This window comes from Lactuca virosa, chromosome 2, assembly GCF_052849685.1.
Source record: "Lactuca virosa cultivar CGN04683 chromosome 2, Lactuca_virosa_CGN04683_v6, whole genome shotgun sequence".
Lineage (NCBI taxonomy): Eukaryota > Viridiplantae > Streptophyta > Magnoliopsida > Asterales > Asteraceae > Lactuca > Lactuca virosa.
The window spans coordinates 303,624,126-303,645,665 of NC_136427.1; the positions used below are offsets into that span (position 1 = coordinate 303,624,126).

The window sequence follows — 21,540 nt, forward strand, 5'->3', positions numbered from 1 at the left end:
TGTTTCCAAGGAGTTGATCTCCTTGGAATGCTCTGTAATGTTTGTTGTCAAGTCCTTGTGACTCTGTGCATAATCATTACAGGAGGATCAATGCATATAAGTTTAGAATCTAACAGATTTCAGTAAATGGCATGAATTTGGAATTCTAGCATTTGCAGTAAGGATTTGGGACTGTGAAAGAGGATCATTGGAGTTATGTTCAATTGATCTAATTCACAAAGTGAAGATCATAGACAAACATAGTATGCATACTTGGTGTATGGCATGACTAGTGTTTAGAAAACATAGTGTACATGCTTGGAGCATGGGACAACTATTGTTTTAAATTCAAGAATAAAGTTGATAGCTGAAACAGTATACAATGAATAATGTGTAATCATATGGTGATAAATAAAAGGTGTTTTATTTATGTTCATAGGTTTTGATACCATATTAGATTCTATTATTATTGTGTTTCATTTTGCATGTTTTGACTTCCAGAATAACTAGGTCGTTCTTCCTGATTGACTAAGTTATTCAAACTATCCACAGTCGGTCATATGTTGGAAGTAGATATGAATCAAGACTGTCATGGGTTGGCTTGTAGAGGTCTAAGATGTTGGACAAGGGGCTACAACACTCATGAGTGCTCATAAGTTCTGAGTATTGGATTCAACCCGCGCTCATTGGAATCACTTCATGGATTTTATCACGAGTGATCATGAGACGATAATATCTTATATTCTTCAAACCTAGAGATATGAGTTGTTACTATGAGTTGGTTGTACATTGATTGCACGAAAACACATTCGGTAACTCGGTGTTATAAAACGTGCCTTTGTGTATGATTCAACAAGTAGTAGAACAAGCCATATGAGTCGAAGTTTATCCATTCCTTTTACCTTCGGGATAAAAGCGATATATGTGGGCCCCTCGATGATTTGGTGATGACAAATGTAAGTGCTCGGTCGGGCCTGGATTGATTTGATTTGTTCAATTAGTCAATCGTCATAAATCGGAAATCGGGAAACAACAAATGGACAGAGAGAATGATTATAATCCATGTCTCAGTCCATATGATATCTAGAATGGAGGAATATATGATCCCTTATCTAATGGACAAGTCATTGACAAAGGTCAGAGTTCATCTACAAGGTCAGAGTTCGACAGCGGCTTTTGAGAGCTACGATTGCCAGTTGGTTCCTGAAGTCATAAGCAATAATAGTTTTAGACTTATCCAAGTGGGAGACTGTTGGATTAGTGTCTAAGTCCATAACTATAATTGGTATGTACTTGACCCGACTCGGCATGGTCCATTTGGGTTGCATGGCATCGGAACATTTGGATAGACCGTTTATGAGGAAAAGACATTTTGTGACATATTAATATATTATAAGTTCTAATATATTAATATGACATCATGTTATTTAATTAGTATTGATCAAGAATTAATTTGGACTTAATTTAGTGATAAAAAAGAGACTAATTAAATATATGGGGATTGATTGTGTAAATCATTCATTCTTATATATGTGGGCTTATGATCCAAGATTCATTTATGTTGGCTTTAACCCATGTGGTGATCCATGGATACTCCATGGAGGTTAAAACCCATGGAGCATAAGGAATGGGTAAAGTCATGAGTTACATGGTGTAACCCTAATAGCCACACTATATAAGAACCCCTTTAGTTCAAGAAATTGGCACTAGTGATACATATTTTGAGGGCTAGCCGATTTGAACATGTATGTCTTCTTCTCATGGTTATTCCAAGAGTTCATGATGTTGTGTGAACCATTTGAGGTGTCACACTTGGGGCACTAGGCTCTCAAGCTTCATGGAGTCAAGCAACAACAACAAGGTATGTATTCTATCTATTTTATTATCCTAGTATCAATGTTTTGGTATGCTAGTTAGGATAATACCTTGGATAATCATATTTGCATGTATAATAGAGAAAACATAGATCCAAGGTATTTAGGGTTGCATGTACACTTAGGAGTGTTAGAATGCTCAAAACCCAACAGTTACATCTACCACGAGAGTCATGGGTCTAAAACCACAATAGAATCGCTTAGTGATGGAAACCCAACTTGACATTAGTGCTCCTAATTCTCAAGTTTAAAGGGTAACAACGAAGTCACTAACGATAGAAGGTACTATCATTAATGATAGATCCATGTAAAGTAGGATAGTACTTCGTTGCCGAGAAAGAGGTTGAGTTACAACTCTTAACAAAGTTTTGGAGACATCTAAGCAACGAAGATGTTGTAAAACTTTGCCTATATGATCTAGAGGTGGTGCCGCCTCAAGTGAAGATTAGTGGTTTATCTTCTAAAGGGTCATGAAAGGGGTTTATAACGCATGGCCATATTAGCGCTCAGGGAGAACACAAAGATGACTTGTGATGTGTGGGGGTAAACCGGAGAGGTCATTAAGGTTCATGGTTTAAACCTATAAGGATACCATTGAATCGGTCTCTTCTTGTTTGTTCCCATTAAACTAGGGTTTAATTCCCATTAAACTAGGGTTTAATCTTCGTGACACCCAAGTGACATCATCTGTCTGAGTGAAAGGAAACTTTCCAACTTGGTGGGGGATTGTTGGAACTTTATATATATAAAGGAATTGCAAGTTGGCTATTTCCTTTGTATCCCACATTGGTGGTAGGAAGAAACTTTTGTGGGTTTATAAGCTTATTCCCTTGATCGGCCTTCAAAGGCTTTAGTGGATCAAAGGAATGGGCCAAGCCTACGCGCGCGCCTAGCCTAACCTAGCACTAGCCGACGACGCGAGTGCGCGAAATGGCGCACTTGGCACTTGGCACGACGCATCGGTCGCTGGGAGCTGAGGAGCTTTTATTTTTGACGAGTTCGGGTCAAGCCGGTTTGACCGATCCGGTCAAATGGTTGACCGGCGTTGACTTCGTGGAGGATAAGTCATCGGGGCATTCTAGAAGGATCAGGAATCGGCTTGCTTGGAGAGCAAGTCGTCGCCCTAGGATTTCTGGGGCCGGCCTATGGGGCCCCGTTTTATGCCTTCTAGGGTTTCGATACCTATAAATACTGCTCCCTAGGAGCCATTTGACACTCACGAAAATAAAAGATCCCTCCCACTCTCTGCGTTTTTTCTTCTGGTTTCCGAGTATTCACTTTGTGTTTGTCGATTTCCAGTGTTGTTGGACGATCGATAGATCTGGATTAAATCCTGGGGTTTTACTCTTTTGCTTACAGCCAGTAGAAGCGAAGTAAAAACCTTTAAGGACAGGAGTCCGATCCGTGCAGTTATTTGAAGTTCAAGATCAGCCATTAACAGGTCGATTTTACTTTCTGTCTTGCATTTAATTTCGTCCAACAACAGGACAATCTTCTTCTTTCTTTCTTATAATCAGATCTAATCGTGAAGGATTGATCTGGTTTTGGACGAAACTTGGTAAATATAATAATAATAATTGGATCTATTATTCGCAACTAATCGACACATAATTCTCAATATTATTTGTCGGTTTCCTTGCGTGTCTATTAGTTTGGTTTTTCAACAGTTCATGCGTCTCCTGGGGTGCCACCTAGGATTTTCACGTGTGAAATTGGTTCCATTCCGGATAGCATTATGATCAATGGAGATACGGAGTGGGTGAAAATGATGCTTCCATGGATGTTGGTCCACTGCTCAGTGTGAATACAGATAGATGGGGTTTCAATATGTTCACAACGACAGTTTTTAAACTTAATTAAATAATGAAAAGCATTAAATAATGTCCTTTCAAAAGAAAAAAAAAAGGAAAAAGATATTTGGCTGGTGGTACTCAAGAATTTTAAAATATTTACACAAAAATACTACTTAATAAATAATAGGAAAGATATTAAGAAATCTTGATAACCTGATCATCGTCCCTACCGTTGAAGATCTCATAACCAGACGTATCTCTGGAATCACTACTAAACGTGTATTCTATAAACATATCCACCAAATACATCGTTAATCAAATCTTTGTGGGCTTAAAGATCAGCTTCGTATATTATGTTCTCTTTCCAGCAAAGTGATGAGCTGGTATTTCATGAGATTCCTTGTTCGATTTCCTTCCAACAACCGGCAACAAATCAGCAAGATCTTATAGTGGAGCTTCATAATCATGTTAACATGGAGGGCAATTCAAACATATCAGTCAGCAAGGCAAGAAAACGACAGGGGGACCAATCTCCTTCGTCTAAACCTAATTCAGTTACTACTGATGGTGGGGAAGGAGATTGTAAAGATGAACATACACAGAGAAAACTGGTTCATAGAGAGATTGAAAGGCAGCGCAGGCAAGATATGGCAAAGCTTTATGCTTCACTTAGAGGTCTACTTCCCCTCGAATTCGTCAAGGTGAGCTACTTTAATTTAGGTTTACTTCCCAAAATACTGCATATACGTATGATTTTATAATATAATTTTTTTATAAATCATTCCGGAAAAATTGGAAAGAGGGGGAAACACACGTACGAGTCACTTCATAGACTATCGAAGACCTAAATTATTTATTTTTGAATTTGGTGTTCAGGGAAAACGATCTACATCGGATCACATGCATCAAGCAGTCAACTACATAAAACACATGCAGGAAAGCATTAAAGTTCTAAGTGTCAAGAGAGATCGGCTCAAGAAAGACGTGGAGACAAGTGTTCCTGGTCCGATGATGAATAGTAATGAAAAAAATGTAACGCATCCATTCCGAAATACAGTCTCCATCAGTTCTTGTAAAGGGGGAATACAGATTTTGATCAATAGTGGTTCAACAGAAGGTGGTGTCCCTCTTTCAGCAGTACTTAAAGCGATTACCGAAGAAGGTCTTAATATCATAACGTGCACTTCTACTAAAGTAAACGAACGGTTACTTCTCTCTATCCAATCTGAGGTAAATATATGAGTTCGTTTATAACATATCGCCTAATATTTGTAATTTCAGCCATGCATTAAATGCTTGCTTTAATTAGTTAGAAGAACATCAAATCTAGCTCATTCGGTAGATAATTCTTGCAGGCTAATGATCAAGTGTTGACGGATCTCTCCATGTTGCAACAAAGACTAACGGCCGTAGCCAATGACTATTGAATTTCATGAGAACTGCTAGAACTAGTGAAGGTAAGTTTGCTTGGATAAGTTCATAGAGAAAATATTTGCCATCTTTCCATTTGTTTTTCCCATTCAAACAAAAAATCTTTATCACTCCTCAGAGCTTGTTTGATCAACATAAATGTAGGTTGTGCTTTCATATAGTTTTGTAATATATATGTGTGTAAGTGATACCAGTTGTCACATTGGCACATTGTTGTTATACCAATATATGATCTATTTGCATTAAATGAATGTTTTTTTTTTTTGTGTGGAGTTCATAATTAGTACAATACATATTGGTCATGCTTAATAGGATTTGAATCCTTGATTTTGTTGATATAACTTGATCAAGAAACCAAAGCGCGTATTGCTTAGCAGTATCATGTTGTTGCAAAGGTGTCCCCAACTGCTTGGGACACATATATGATTTAGGAGTACGTTATGAGTGTGTGAGTTAGCCGATCAAAAAGATCTAATTTAGAATGTGCAAAGATACCTATGAGTGCAAGGGTTCTTTTGAGTTGTAATCGCTCCATGAAGTGAATATAACTTAATGGAATGCATAAAGGGAAAGAATAATAGTCCATGCAAACATTAGTCCACACAAGATTAACCCGCCCAATGGGAGCTCGATTGTACAATGGGAAGTGGAATTAATCCTAAAAGTGAGATATAAGGCTCAAGATCAGGCACGATCCCTTGACTTTTGGTATTCTGCGATTATCACTCACATGATGATCTTGAGGCGGATTCGGTACAATTTACCTTTTTAGTTAATGCAAGATCCGTGTGATTAGGCTTTAGAAATTAAACCCCATAAGTAGGATGGTATCATCGGAATTATACTTGCAAACAACCGAAATTCAAATGTCAAGGTCAGTGTTGTGGTTTAATTATCTTCGAGGTATGCACAGACATAGACTAGTATTTTAAGGTTTCAATAGCTTTGCATCAAATTTTTCCAATGTAAAATAATACAAATAAAAAGATAACGATGTCAATAGAACAATACTTTTCTTGTGTCCGCTCACTCATAAATTGTACGCTGGTGATTACTTGATGTTTGTTCATGGCCAGCTATGTTAGCATACTTATATATCTAGTTTTGTTTTTTTATATATAGTCTAATTAGACTATTATTATCATAGTTACATTTGCAGTGTATATATATATATATATATATATATATATATATATATATATATATATATATATATATATATATATATATATATATATATATATATATATATAGAGAGAGAGAGAGAGAGAGAGAGAGAGAGACAAGTTCAATTGAGAAAATAAAAAAGGTTGAGAATTGGGGAATCATTCTCAGCCACTCATTTAATCTAAGCATAAAAGACACGGTGACAAACTTGTAAATATGATAATAACCTTCAATCTCAAATACGTAACATCGATTTCTTTGTTGAATACTCCGAATTTGAATTTCCCAGATTCGCAAACGAACTCAGTTGGAATCGGAATTTCTTTGTTGTTCATGAAATTGGAATTGGAGTTCTGGACTTGCAGTCATAATCAACATTGAAGGACTCGGAATCGGTACTCACAGGTTCCTAATCGGATTTTCGGAAATCAAAATCAAAATGTGAAATCGATCAGACATAGGATGTCGCATCTGAAGTCGGAAGCTTTTGAAATTGGAACATATATTCTAATCGGAACAGTTCGCGGCTTGATTATCAGTATTACAAAGAAATCTGGAATCGGGATTTTTTTTGGAATGAAATGAAAATCGGAATTGCACGCTTCAAAGTCGAAATCGAAAGTATATGATGATTTGGAATTGATAACTTGAATTGGAAGTATCATGTTTTTAACATTTTTAAAAAAGTTAACTTGTATGCACTCCAACTGTTTGATGAAATGCATAAACTAAATTACCACGTTATATTCACATATGAATATGTTTTCTGACCTGAATCAGTATATGATTATTAAAACAAAAAACAAATATGCAAGTCTGTATGTTATTCATATGTGAATAACGTATAAAAATTATATATATTTGTGAAAACACCTTGTAATATTCATATGTGAATATACTGTGTAATATTCATAAGTGAATATATCATCTTATATTCACAAGTGAATATACTATGTAAAATTCACATGTGATATACCATGTAATACTATGTAATATTCACATATGAAAATATCATATAATATTCATAAGTGAATATACCATCTAATATTCACAAGTGAATATACTATGTAATATTCACAATTGAATGCATCGTCTAATATTTAAATATGAATATACTATGTTTATTATATGCTATATTCATATATGAATGATACTTAAGTTATAAAAAAATTAATCATACTTTTTGTTCATAAGTGATAATGTATTTTTTTTGGAAAAAAAACATTGTTTTGAGGTCCTAAGCAAGTTTGTAATTCATATGTGAATAACATATAAGAATTATATCCGCATGTGAACATATATAATATTCACAAATTAATATATATGTAATAATCAAATGTGAATATATATGTATTATTCACAAATGAATAAAACTGTCAATAAAACCGAGGACTACAAAATATATAAAATTAAAGAAAAAAAATTATTTGATAAGAATATATATTTATTCACATACAACTAATCTTTTTAGGTTAATAAAATAATTATATAAGCATATATATTTTTATTAATGTTATATTCATTTGTGAACAAATGATAACTTTATTTTCGGAAAATTATAAAAATAGAAAAACGTCATTTTGAGTCCCTAAACAGTCCCGAATGGCCGAAAAACACCGTACGTCACGGCGAAGCGGTGAGTTTTGTAAATCGCACCATTTTACATCAAATATGCGAATTTCGTCCAATTCCGAGACTAAACTTCATTGCGGCAAATTGTTTTGATGATGTCACTAAATTTGCATTCCTACTAGTGTCATCATCATGACATACTATTTATTCATATATGAATAAAGTTTAGAAATCATTACGACATATTTACTGATGATGTTACTAACTTCAATCACACTAGTAAAAACATCATTGTAATCTGTTATTTTTATTTATGTGAATAAACTATGCATGTTGATTTATTTATTTTGTGAATACAACATTTATATATAAAAATAAATAATACACTATAAGAATTGGTTTGTGAATAGTTTTTTTGTATATTGTAACAATATTATTTTACATGTAAAATCAACATTATACTAAGACAAACAACATTGTATTGGTTAATGAATATCATTTGCATTTAAATTTAACACGATCAAAATGAAGAATATATTAAATTGTATAACATTTACACGTAAATATAAAAACATATTGTCTTCGTCAATGATATCTTCTCAATTACGTCAACCAATCGTCAACCACCGGGATATGAACCAACCATTGATTGAAATGTTATTCTTTTATTGAGTTATAACGATACCTGAAAAACATGTGAATACACATAAAAAAATGTTAAAAATATACTTTTAGTTCATAATAATAACGATTTATCACATTCTAATTATCACATGGTATATTCACATATGAATGTATAATCATATGTGAATATTATATGATATATGTTGTTTATATTGTATATTTACATGTGATATTACATGGTATATTCACAAATGAATATTACATACTATATTCACATATGAATATTATATGGTAGATTCACATGTGAATAGTATATGGTATATTTACTTGTGAATATTACACATTCTAGTCACATCTAAATATTGCATGGTATATTCATTCATGAATATTACACAGTATATTCACATATGAATAATATATAGTATATACACTTGTGAATATGATACAATATATTCATATTTAAATATTAAACGATACATTCACTTCTGAAGATTACATAGTATTTTCACTTGTAAGTATTAGATGATATATTCACTTATGAATATTAGATGGTATATTCATATGTGAATATTACACAGTTTATTCACATATGAATATTACACAGGATATTAACATATGAATATTACAAGGTATATTCACAAATATATATAATTGTTATATGTTATTCACATATGAATAACATATAAAATTGTATATTTGTTTTGTGTTTTAATAATCATATACTGATTAAGGTGCGAAAACATATTCATATGTGAATATAATGTGCTAATTTAGTTTATGCATTTCATCAAACAGTTGGAGTGCATACAAGTAAGCTTTTTTAAAAATGCTAAAAACATGATACTTTGACTATTTAAAACTTATAAAATAGTAGATTGATAGAGAATTATATGAAATTTTTCAAAAAAAATGATTTGATGTTTTTCTAACCTTAATTTCGAAGTTTTGTTTGATGATCGATGTTGAATGAATGATATGAAGTGAAATTGTTGTTAATTATCGATGATGTTGATCTAATAACACTGGGAGTATAATTAATCATAGATGTTGAAGATATGCTCGAATTCAAGCATAATTGAAGGTTGGATTGAAAGAACCAAAAACAATTTTTTTTGTCTACTGTTGAATGATGTTGATGAACGTGTTTTTGACGAAGATGGATGATTGATTAACACTGGATGATGTTGATCGAGGATTTAATTGAAGAAATTTGGATGATCGTTGAAGGTTGGAGAAGAAATTTGGATGATGAACGATCGAGTAGTAATGAATTTGAATTGTTATCAAATTATCCACAATTATGTATCTGTGATTGAAGGATATCATATCATATTTACAATTTTGCCACCGTGTATCTTATGTTAAGATGCTAATTAAATGATTGGCTGAGAATGAATCCCCCATTCTCAACCTTTTTTTTTCTCAATTGAACCCTCATATATATATATATATATATATATATATATATATATATATATATATATATATATATATATATATACACATGCATGCATGTTTCCCTTTTTCTTTTTGCGTTATTGCAAGTACACATTTTTCTCTCAATGAAATCTGCAAAGCTTTTGCCTTTATCATAATCAACCTCGTTCTTTTTCATTAATTATCTCCAATCCTAATAGCTATCAAATGTGTTTGCTTGATCATGAACTGCATTTGCACTACAGTCTACAAATCTTCCAATTGATTGATTTTCTACAGTGACCTATTAACTGCCAGCCATGGCTTCTTTTATGGTATGTGTTGAGCCACCTTAAACAATACAAGTTTCTCCTCGACCAGCTCTCTGACGGGGGGCAGAAACCTTGTCACCCAATTCTCTCATTGTCTTTCATTCTGGTAAACTACCGAATCTGCTTGGTTCTTTGTGTGTCTAACGCTTATCTTTGTTCCTAGTCTTTTTTTTTCTTTTTTGCGCCTTCATTATGGAAAAAAAAACTAAACTCTCAGAGAAGAACTAATAAGGATGTTCAAGCAGGCTGTTTCATTAATTTTTGAGCTTGTTGCTATCAAGTATAAGGTATCTTGGCCTACAGCACAAAGCAGGACCGCCTCAACCAACCACCACCATATTTCGTCATATAAATAAACAAGGATAAAGCAGGCAAACAACAATCATACAGCTCACTCCCGCCTACTAGTCCTCTTACAGCACACAGTCCCACTACCAGCTAACCTCCATGAAATGCGTAACCATAAGTAGCCAGAGGTGAGATAGCCACCCGAACAGATGATCCTATTCTAGAGCCACAACCAAACAAGGAACAGCCAAGAGAGCCTAGACCAAGATTTCTCAGACTATCCTACATAACCACAGACAGTCCCTAGGGCACTCCACCAGATGATAACCAGTAAGTACAGATGACATACAGATCCAACAGCGCACTATAACATAGCAACATCCTACATACCAGGATACCGATCTAATAGATCACCACAACATATCAATATACTCAATACCAGAATACAGATCTCGTAGATCACTACAACATAGCAACATACTCTCGACACCAGAATACAGATCTAATGGATCATTATAGCATATCATCATACTCAATACCAGAATGCAGATCTAACAGATCACTACAGCATATCACCATACTCGAGATGAAAATACAGATCTAACAGATCATTACCACACCGTTTCATACTAAGTAGCAACAATCTACGAAATGTATGACCGTATATAACCAGAGGTGAGATAGCCACCCGGACAGATGACCCTACCCTAGAAATAAAACCAAACGAGGAACAAGTACTAGAGCCTAGATCAAAAGTCCTCATTCTATCCTACGTGACTATATACAGTCCTTATGACATCCCTCTACTAACAGAGAATCGAAACTAGTGGGCCGACTTTGGGGCCTTCGACCCACGGTACAATGAGGCGAAACTCACCTGAAATGTAAAGACCCGAGAATACCGCGATCCGTTCCCTGCTACACTACTTGCTCCCGCTGATCCGCTAACATCAAATACCATATAAAACCTTAATCACCAATCTAGTCCTCAAGTTTGACCTAAAGTCAAACTTGGTCAAAAGTCAACGGGGTCAACAAGAGTCAAAGATCCATAAGTCAACTGAATCAACCCAACCGAGTCGACCCAGCCAAGTCAACCCGGCGAGCGTACACAGGGCGTACTCTGGAGGTACGTAGGGCGTACTCCTCCGAATACCAACATCGAGGTTGTTGACTGCATACGTTGGGCGTACTCCCAGGTACGCTGGGGGTAATTCCCAGACTTCATTTTCTTCCCATAAAGTGCTTAATATAACTACTTAATACGTCCAAATGCAGCTCCAATGTCAAAATGTCATTAGGAGTCATAAAGTTTCCAACTTTATGACCTTGCATTCTCAATAAGTGCTTAATCCATGAAAACCCAACATCTTAATGTCTTAAGACTCTCCATAACATGCATGGGACAAAACCAACCATTGGGACTCCATTTTTATGACTTTATACCTCTACTAAGGTCTGAAATACAACTTAATGAATCAAGAACATGCCAAGCTCACGATTTAACATTTTGGGACCAAAAAACCTCATTAAAGCACCCAATTCTAGATCTATATGATGGAGCTTCTGCCTCTATTACCTTGCCTGGAGCTCCATCTCAATCTCCCGCCGCCTAGCATCCTCCTACAAATCCACCAATAAACCATAGCGCTAAGTAGATACAAACTGAAGAATATCCGACCTGAGCATGCCTAAATACTGGGTCATCTGAGCTTGCTCAGAAGCAGCAAACTCAGGGAAAAACATAGCTCTCTCTCTGAACATCTTGGTGATCTCCGTCACCTACTCAGACCCCTGCCTCAGATCCAAAAACTCCTGGGCCAGCCTCTCCCGCTCCACCAATTGAACATATCTCGAGCGGAACATCCCAGAGAACTGCTCCCATGATACTGCAACTCGCTACTTTGAGGTGTATGAACTAGTAACCAACATCCACCAATCCTTCGCTCCCGACCGAAGAAGTTTCAGGGCGCACTTGACCTTCTAGTCAGCTGGGCAAGAGCAGGTAAAGAAACATCCCTTCACATCTGACAGCCATCTCATGGCAATGATCAGGTCCTGAATTTCGTCAAACACTGGGGGCTTCGTATCGTCGAAGTCCCGGTACAGGAAAGCTCTTTCTCCTCAAATCCCAACGGTAGCAACAATTGCGGTAACTGCAGCAACAACCACCTCAGAAAGGGTAGCATATCGGTGATCGAAGTACTTTATCATAGCGGCTTTGAGAGGCCCAATAAGATCCGGTATCTACCCCCATACAAAACAAACAACCTCCTCACGAATGATCTCCTTAACCCAGTCCTCAATCAATTTTGGCCCATCCTGGCCACCTGCTCTGACTCCTGGTCCTGAACCTCCAATAGCGGTCATACTCAAATATGCTAAGAAAAGATCAGACATCACAATACAGAGCACTACACACCAGGCCCTACTCCTATCAGTCACTTAGCAGCCTCATAATTCCTCCTGAATCTCATACGGATCCTGTGCTTCCAATAGTACGGGCCCATACTACCTTTCACACCTATATGTAGTCGATTTGGAATTCCTCCCAAGGTCCTAAGTCACAACACTAGACCACTCCTAGATATGCCAATTCCACTTCCGCTATGAGCTGCCACTGACTTCCTAGGTACTCTTCCTAGGATCACCCACACTCTCGCACAACTGGTTGCTTTTGTGCATGCTTGTTGTACACAACACGAGACCAGATAGACTATTGAATAATCGACTCTGCCCTAAGTCCACAACCAAACAAGGAACAAGAAGAAACGCCAAGTCGATTATTCTAGGGCTATCCAATCCAGCCATATACAACTAATCAACATACACACAACAATCCAAATCAACTAATATACATCAAACAAGCAACTACCTATATCATAAGGCATCACAAAATCAGAAATTTTTATCCAACGGTTTCTAAAAGAACCTTATCCACTAGCATGCTTTTCTAACAATTCACATATCAAATCTCATCAAACATAACCAATATGGGTATTTTGGGAGCCACTCTCCTGTTCGGGCTCTAGCTGACTGTACACACCGCATCCTCCTGAAAATTCAAGGTTAAGCCAAGACCCACGTTCCCGATCCCAAGCCAACAATCAGACAAGAACATGACAAGAGACCAAGCCTATGTCCTTAGCCCACCCCTTTTTATTACAGATTATTTCTTTCAAAAACATTTTTCAAAAATTCTTGGATCTTAGTTTGAGACTGGATTCACACGAGTGTTCCTCCAAATCACTCAAACCAAGGCTCTGATACCAAATTGAAACGTCCCACTTTCAAAACCAAAATTTTTCATTTTTATCAAGGTAAAACTTCCCAATTTATTAATCCATTATTTGAGAAAACCGTTTATTCCGAATTACATTTATTAAAATCAAAGTATTATAGAAAACGCGGAATCCTCAATGTTGCTGATAAGTGTGTACAGTCCCGCCTTCACCTTTCCGCAATCACCGATGATACTTGAAACCATAAACAACTGGGTAAGCATAAAGCTTAGTAAGTTTCACCCAAAATACCACCACCTAAACATAATAACAAGCAACATGCATACAGAGCCTCCAGCATGACTGGAATGCCACACTGGCCTACAGACTATCTGGAACGCTCACAGGACCTTCAACATGACTGGAATGCCTCACCGAGCCTATAGCCTATATGGACCGTTCTCTGGGCCTTTGGCCTAACTGGTACGCCTCTTAGGCCTGCAGTCTATCCGAGACGCCACAGGTCTCTTGGCCTTCAGTCTACACTGGTCCGCCTCAACCTAATCACTCATCCCAAGCCTTTGTGCCTTCAGCTTACAGTCGTCCCGCACAGGGTATCTTAGCCTACAACACAAAGCAGGACCGCCTCAACCCACCACCACCATATTTCGTCATATAAACAAATAAAGATCAAACAGGCACATAAAACAAGCAAACAACAATCATACAACTCACTCCCGCCTACAAAGTCCTCTCATAGCACACAGTCCCATTACTAGCTAACCTCCATGAAATGTGTAATCATATGTAGCCAGAGGTGAGATAGCCACCCGAATAGATGATCCTACTCTAGAGCCACAACCAAACAAGGAACACGTAAGAGAGCCTAGACCAAGAGTTATGAGGCCATCCTACATAACCACAGACAGTCCCTAAGGCACTCCACCAGATGATAACCAGTAAGTACATATGACATACAGATCCAAAAGTGCACTATAGCATAGCAACATCCTACATATCAGGATACCAATCTAACAAATCACTACAGTATATCAATATACTCAATACTAGAATACAGATCTCGTAGATCACTACAACATAGCAGCACACTCTCGACACCAGAATACAGATCTAACGAATCACTACAGCATATCATCATACTCAATACCAGAATACAGATCTAACAGATCACTACATCATATCAACATACTTGATACCAAAATAAAGATCCAACAGATCATTACCTCACCGTGTCATACGAACCAGAGGTGATATAGTCACCTGGACATATGACCCTACCCTAGAACCACAACCAAACGAGGAACAAGTACTAGAGCCTAGGTCAAAAGTACTCAGTCTATCCTACGTTACTATATACAATCCCTATGGCATCCCTCTACTAACAGATAACCGAAAACTAGTGAGCCGAGTTTGGTGCCTTTGACCCATGGTACAATGAGCCGAAACTCACCTGAAATGAAGAGACCCGAGAATATCGCGATCCTTTCTCAACTACATTGGTTGCTCCCGTGGATCCACTAACATCAAATACCATATAAACTAGTGGGCCGAGTTTGGTGCCTTCTATTCACTTAGATCTTCCTTTGAGCTTGCATATTATCACTTTTGGGCCATTTCCAAGGTCATTTCCAAGATTTGAACTCTTGGTGATGTAGGGACTTCAGATCTGGGCACTCTTGAGCTTTAGAAGCTCAAAGTTGCCACCTTTATTCAGCCATGGCCCTATTCCGTGACTTAGACCTCCATTTGTAGCTTGTGGTGGGTGTTTTAGCTTCATAACACCATGCATGCACGTAAAGTTATCAACTTTACGTGTAATGCTACTCTAAGGAGTCCAGATCTGTGAGTTGGAGGCATTGGAATTGATTAGAATCGATTGTATGGATTTGACATTAGGGGACTCGACGAGTTGTTCATACGACTCGGCGAGTCGGTCGTGGTCCCTTAAGCTTTTCTCGTTTTGAGTGAACCCGTTGAGTCTAGGAGATGACTGAGCGAGTTGGGCATGATTAGGACTCAGGAACTGAAGAACTCGACGAGTCCAATGAGGGACTCGACGAGTTAAGTCGTTTTGTCCCGATTCTTTACAAGGTAGAACTCGACGAGTCTGTGAAGGGACTCGATGAGTTGACTCAGTTTATCACAAGACTGGATAGCATAGAACTCGACGAGTTAGGAGATAACTCGACGAGTTGGGTTGACTGGGAGTTGACCTTGACTTTGACTTTGACCCAAGCGTTCACTTTGAACAGGGGTAAAATGGTCATTTTACCCTAGGAAGAATTATCGGATTTTGATTAAGTGTTATTATGAATTTGATAGTCGGGGAGTTGTCGGAGCAGCAGTCAGAGATTCTTCACTCGAGTTTTCAACAGTCAGCCTTACGAGGTGAGTTTCCTTCAGTAGGAACGGGTCTATGGGACCAAGGTCGGCCCGTATATGTGATATGATAGTAGCTGAGTGTGGGCGGGGCCCAAATCTTATAGCAGCCGAGTGTGGGCAGGGCTCGTATCTCTTAGTTGCATGTTATGTGTATGGTATGTGGTAGTTTGGGGAGACTCACTAAGCTTCATGCTTACAGTTTTCAATTTTTGGTTTCAGGTACCTCCACTAGCAAGGGGAAAGGCCTGGGATGATCGCATGGTGATATTTGCATACTTAGCTATATTTTTAGTATAGATTTATGTAATTTATTAGCTAATTATTTACGTTTTATGGACAAAAGGTACTTAATAATGTTCAAATTGTATTTTCAGTCCAGAAGGGAAGCTCGGAAGTAAAAGGAAGCAGGAGTCACGATCGAAAGCTGGGGAATGGAAGAAAGAAGGAAAATGCTGAATTCTGAAGCTACTCGGCGAGTAGGGACGACTACTCGACGAGTCCATACGAAGGTTAGCGAAGAAATATGAGAAGTCCTTGCCGCATACGGATTCAACAAAGGGACTCGACGAGTCGGTGGGCTACTCGACGAGTAACCCCTGTTTCGAGATATATATAAACAGAAGCCACAAATCCGAATGGAGGGCCTCTCTGGCTTTTGGAGAACTTACTTGGCGACTAAGGAACTTGCTGGAGATCAGAAGAACGTGTGAAGAACCCTAATCTCAAAAGAATAAGGCAATCTAGTAAATTTTCTACTTGCCTTTGAATAGAATGATGTTTGGTTTATTTAGATTCGTTTTTAGGTTTTCATACACTGAAATCATGAACTAAATTAGTTAGTTTCTATTTAGGAAAGACGAATTTGCTCCTATGGTTTGATACATTCTTTTGATTAATTGTTAATTGGTGATTTTGTTAAATTAAGCTTGTTAAAGACCCTTATGCATTAACCATAACTATTTTCTGTTAATTGCTAAGTAATTAAGTTGCATGAACATCTCTTGATTGCTTATCTCATATAAATTTATGTGAACACATTGCTATATGCCTAGGAATAATGAATATGAAACTAGGATTAACTAGAGAATGGGTAAATTAATGTGTGAGCTTGATTGATACACCATCAACAAGAGGTTAGTTGAATCACCAATTCAATTAGCTAATTACAAGTCTTATTTAATCCGAATAATTGAACTAGGAGGTTTATTAGTTTAATCACTTGATCATTGCTTAAATTAATCTATTTCCTAAGGATTGGTAATAACGAATGTGAATCTAATCACCATAATCAGTAACTAATAACAATTAATCTATTACATTAACATAAAAATTAACCATAGGAGTAAAGGAGTTGAACCTAAACAGAAACCCTTTTGATCATTGAATTTAGTTGTCTTTACGTGTTTTCAGCTATTAGTTGATTAGTTAAAGCTTTAGTTTAAGTTTCTAGTCTTGTAAAACTAGAGAAAACCCTATTTACATTACTTGTCTTTTAGATAATATTAGCTATTAGTTTTAATTTTCCGTTCCCTGAGTTCGATACCCTACTTATTTAGCCATATCACAATTGGTAGGTCCACTGCCTTTTGTGTGTTAATTTATAATTAAAAGTAGGTTCAAAACTAGTTGAGTTTACACACATCAAGTTTTTGGCGCCGTTGCCGGGGAACGGTTCAAGAATTAATTCTAATTTCTAGCTTTATCGATCCTTTGTGTGAGATTTATCTTGCACAAAGTTATTTTTTTAGGTAATTTAGTAATTAGGATAAGTTTTAAAAGTTTTTTGTTTTTAGAAGTTAGTAAGTAATTTTTCTGTTTCTGCGTTGAACTCGCCGAGTGCAATCGAAGCGACTCGGCGAGTCCGTCGCTGCTATACAGTTTCGTATTTTATTTTGTTTTTGTTCGTTTTACGCGTTTTTCTTGTTTTGTTTGCAGGCAGTACATGACCAGAGGATCCAATACACCCCTGGCTCCTCCACTTGAAGACCCAGAATCCGCTTTGAGGAAAAACAAAGGCAAAGAGGTTGAAAGCTCTAATACACCTAAAAAGTCACCTTTTGCGAGCTTGAAAACGGTTTTTGGGAAGAAAAAGAACAAGAAACCAGGAGAGACCAGCAGTCGAAAGAGCGAAGAAAGAAAGTTAGAGAATATTGAAGATAATCCAAAAGAAGCCGAGTTCGAATACGACTACGAAACCGAATACGAAGAAGAAAGCGACTTTGAAGGCGAACTAGCTAATCCCATGGCCAACATCGATGAAGTTCCCATGGGAGAATGGAAGAAGAGAATATGTGACGATACCGGCCCGGGACTTGTGCAACCCGCAATTCCCGCTACCGCCACTTTCGAACTAAAGGGCCACATACTTGCTCAACTCAAGGAAATTCCCTTCTACGGAAAAGACCACGAAGATGCCTATAAACACTTGGATGAAGTCAATGATGTAGCTGATTATTTTAATGTTCCAAATGTGCCTCGCGAAACCCAGCTGCTTCGTATGCTTCTAGTTACATTCAAAGGTGTTGCAAAGGATTGGCTCAAGTCACTCCCTCCCGGATCCATCACTACATGGGCTAAGATGAAAGAAGAATTTATTGACCAGTTTTGCCCACCTTCGAAAATAGCCAAGTTAAAGAAAGTTATTGCCAACTTTGAACAACAAGCTGGAGAGTCCCTTTATGAGGCATGGGAGAGATACAAAAGTCTACTAAGGAATTGCCCACATCATGATCTTAATAGCCAACAAGAAGTCTCCATTTTCTATGATGGAGTCAATGTAACAACTAGGCAGCTCCTTGACTCGCAAGGGCCTCTCACAAAGAAGGCACCCCCGGTGATCAAGGAACTAATTGAAGAATTCTCTAAGCACTCTAGAGAATACCATAACCCAAGGAATAACTTGACTCGAGGGGCGGTGAATTCCATTACCGATGACATGGCAACAATGATGGCAAAGTTGGAAAGCATGGACCGAAGAATGACTAAGATGGACCAATCCATCCATGCTATTAGGGTAGGATGTGAAAACTGTGGAGGGCCTCTCTGGCTTTTGGAGAACTTACTTGGCGACTAAGGAACTTGCTGGAGATCAGAAAAACGTGTGAAGAACCCTAATCTCAAAAGAATAAGGCAATCTAGTAAATTTTCTACTTACCTTTGAATAGAATGATGTTTGGTTTATTTAGATTCGTTTTTAGGTTTTCATACACTGAAATCATTAACTAAATTAGTTAGTTTCTGTTTAGGAAAGACGAATTTGCTCCTATGGTTTGATACATTCTTTTGATTAATTGTTAATTGGTGATTTTGTTAAATTAAGCTTGTTAAAGACCCTTGTGCATTAACCATAACTATTTTCTGTTAATTGCTAAGTAATTAAGTTGCATGAACATCTCTTGATTGCTTATCTCATATAAATTTATGTGAACACATTTCTATATGCCTAGGAATAATGAATATGAAACTAGGATTAACTAGAGAATGGGTAAATTAATGTGTGAGCTTGATTGATACACCATCAACAAGAGGTTAGTTGAATCACCAATTCAATTAGCTAATTACAAGTCTTATTTAATCCGAATAATTGAACTAGGAGGTTTATTAGTTTAATCACTTGATCATTGCTTAAATTAATCTATTTCCTAAGGATTAGTAATAACGAATGTGAATCTAATCACCATAATCGGTAACCAATAACAATTAATCTATTACATTAACATAAAAATTAACCATAAGAGTAAAGGAGTTGAACCTAAACAGAAACCCTTTTGATCATTGAATTTAGTTGTCTTTACGTGTTTTCAGCTATTAGTTGATTAGTTAAGCTTTAGTTTAAGTTTCTAGTCTTGTAAAACTAGAGAAAACCCTATTTACATTACTTGTCTTTTAGATAATATTAGCTATTAGTTTTAATTTTCCGTTCCCTGAGTTCGATACCCTACTTATTTAGCCATACCACAATTGATAGGTCCACTGCCTTTTGTGTGTTAATTTATAATTAAAAGTAGGTTCAAAACTAGTTGAGTTTACACACCTCACATGGCACACACCACAACTTTTGCCCGGGATGTTTAGACTCTCATATTTTTCTCATGTGATTTTGATACAGTATTTGACATGATGTTTTGAGATACATGATTCTTGATTTTCATTATGATGATGGATGATTTATGGTTTTATTATAAGTTTTAAAACGAAATTTTTGGACTGTATTTTTGGGATATTTCGAATTGGTATTAGAGCCTTGGTTTGAGGGATTCGGGAACACGCTTGGGTGTATCTGAACTCAAACTAAGGAATTGGTAAGAAAATTTTCAAAAGAAAATCATTTTTTTTACGAAAAGAATTTTTAAAAGAGAAAAGAACTTTGAAAATAGAAAAAGGGTGTGGTGCATGCGATCAGTCGAGCTCAAGTAAGTACTCCCAAATTACCCATACAAGTTATGTTATGATATGTTTATGAGAATTGGATGCTAGATTAGGACTAAGGATCTAGGAAGGATGCCTTATGTGCCTATTATATGTGTATCAGCTTCATGAGAATTGCATGCTAGATTAGGACTAATGATCTAGGAAGGATGCCTTATGTGCCTGTTATATGTATCTCAGCTTTATGAACTGCATGCTAGTACAGATAAGTCAGGGATAGCATGAGAGAGATATGCTTGATTATGTTTACTCGATGCTCGAATGTTGCTTGCTTTGTGCTTTTAGAAGTTCTAGTTATCTTTTACTAACTAGTAATGAATATGTTACGTTACATATTGTGAGGACTAAATAATTTCAGAAGGTTAGGTCTAGCTCTATTGCACAACTCTTGTTTGAGTCCAACCGTTGTAGGGTAGGATCTCTCATTCGAAGAATTATCTAGTCTTAGCGATATGTAATAGTATTCACGAGCTAGTTAGGGGTAGATAGCAGGAACTTCTTATGCAGCTGATAGCGGAGAGTAGGTTGGTGATTTCCCTAGGATGAGTTTAGTATGAGATCAACAGTAGTAGTAGAAGGGACTTGGTGGAGTCGAGGCAGTTCTTGAGGAAAGTACGGATAGATGTGGAAGGTAGTATGGGCCCGTACTACTGAAAGAAGAAGATCCATACTCGAATCAAGGAAGGCTGAGATGAATCCAGGGAACTTGTAGTATGTTAGATCCCTCGAGCTATGATGAGTATACTGATGTTTATTATGGTGTATTTCAGTATGGTGACGCTACGCACTAGGCCGATTGGCACTTCAGGCACAGGTGAGGGATCAGGCTCAGGCTCTGGAACCGAGCAGATGGATGAGCGGAAGATGGAGTTTATTTCGTCTGAGATCACGTGCAGCATTTTAGAGTAGACTCCTGTGATCTTTGGTTTGGTCAAGGAGGGTATTTTGGAGCTTATGGATGAGAAGCTGAGCGCTTTCCGCACTGAGGTGGTGGCCATGATGGGGTCGCGCA

The 21,540-nt window shown here is 37.0% G+C and overlaps 1 protein-coding gene and 1 non-coding gene across 3 annotated transcripts; one reads left to right on the forward strand and one right to left on the reverse strand.

Moving 5' to 3' along the window:
• Positions 1-3,837: 3,837 nt before the first annotated feature.
• On the forward strand, positions 3,838-5,342 carry LOC145161577 (transcription factor bHLH118-like). 2 transcript variants are annotated; one of them, XM_079081127.1, is made up of 3 exons: positions 3,838-4,347; positions 4,523-4,876; positions 4,989-5,079. In XM_079081127.1, the coding sequence occupies exons 1-3, from the start codon at positions 4,000-4,002 to the stop codon at positions 5,004-5,006; spliced, it is 720 nt and encodes a 239-aa protein (XP_078937253.1). In that variant the 5' UTR covers positions 3,838-3,999; the 3' UTR covers positions 5,007-5,079. The 2 variants fall into 2 exon arrangements, with proteins under 2 accessions (XP_078937253.1, XP_078937252.1); XM_079081126.1 differs by having other exon boundaries at positions 3,840-4,347; positions 5,002-5,342.
• Positions 5,343-18,726: 13,384 nt separating this feature from the next.
• On the reverse strand, positions 18,727-18,833 carry LOC145161985 (small nucleolar RNA R71). Its single transcript, XR_013738838.1, has one exon. It is a non-coding gene; the product is annotated as a small nucleolar RNA R71 (small nucleolar RNA).
• Between the last annotated feature and the right edge of the window lie 2,707 nt (positions 18,834-21,540).

Bases quoted from the DNA above. Each gene is read 5' to 3' on its own strand.
- LOC145161577 (XM_079081126.1), top strand. From the start codon at position 4,000: ATGTTCTCTTTCCAGCAAAGTGATGAGCTGGTATTTCATGAGATTCCT. The intron at 4,348-4,522 runs GTGAGCTACTTT...TTTGGTGTTCAG, and splicing joins TTCCCCTCGAATTCGTCAAG to GGAAAACGATCTACATCGGA. The intron at 4,877-5,001 runs GTAAATATATGA...TAATTCTTGCAG, and splicing joins TTCTCTCTATCCAATCTGAG to GCTAATGATCAAGTGTTGAC.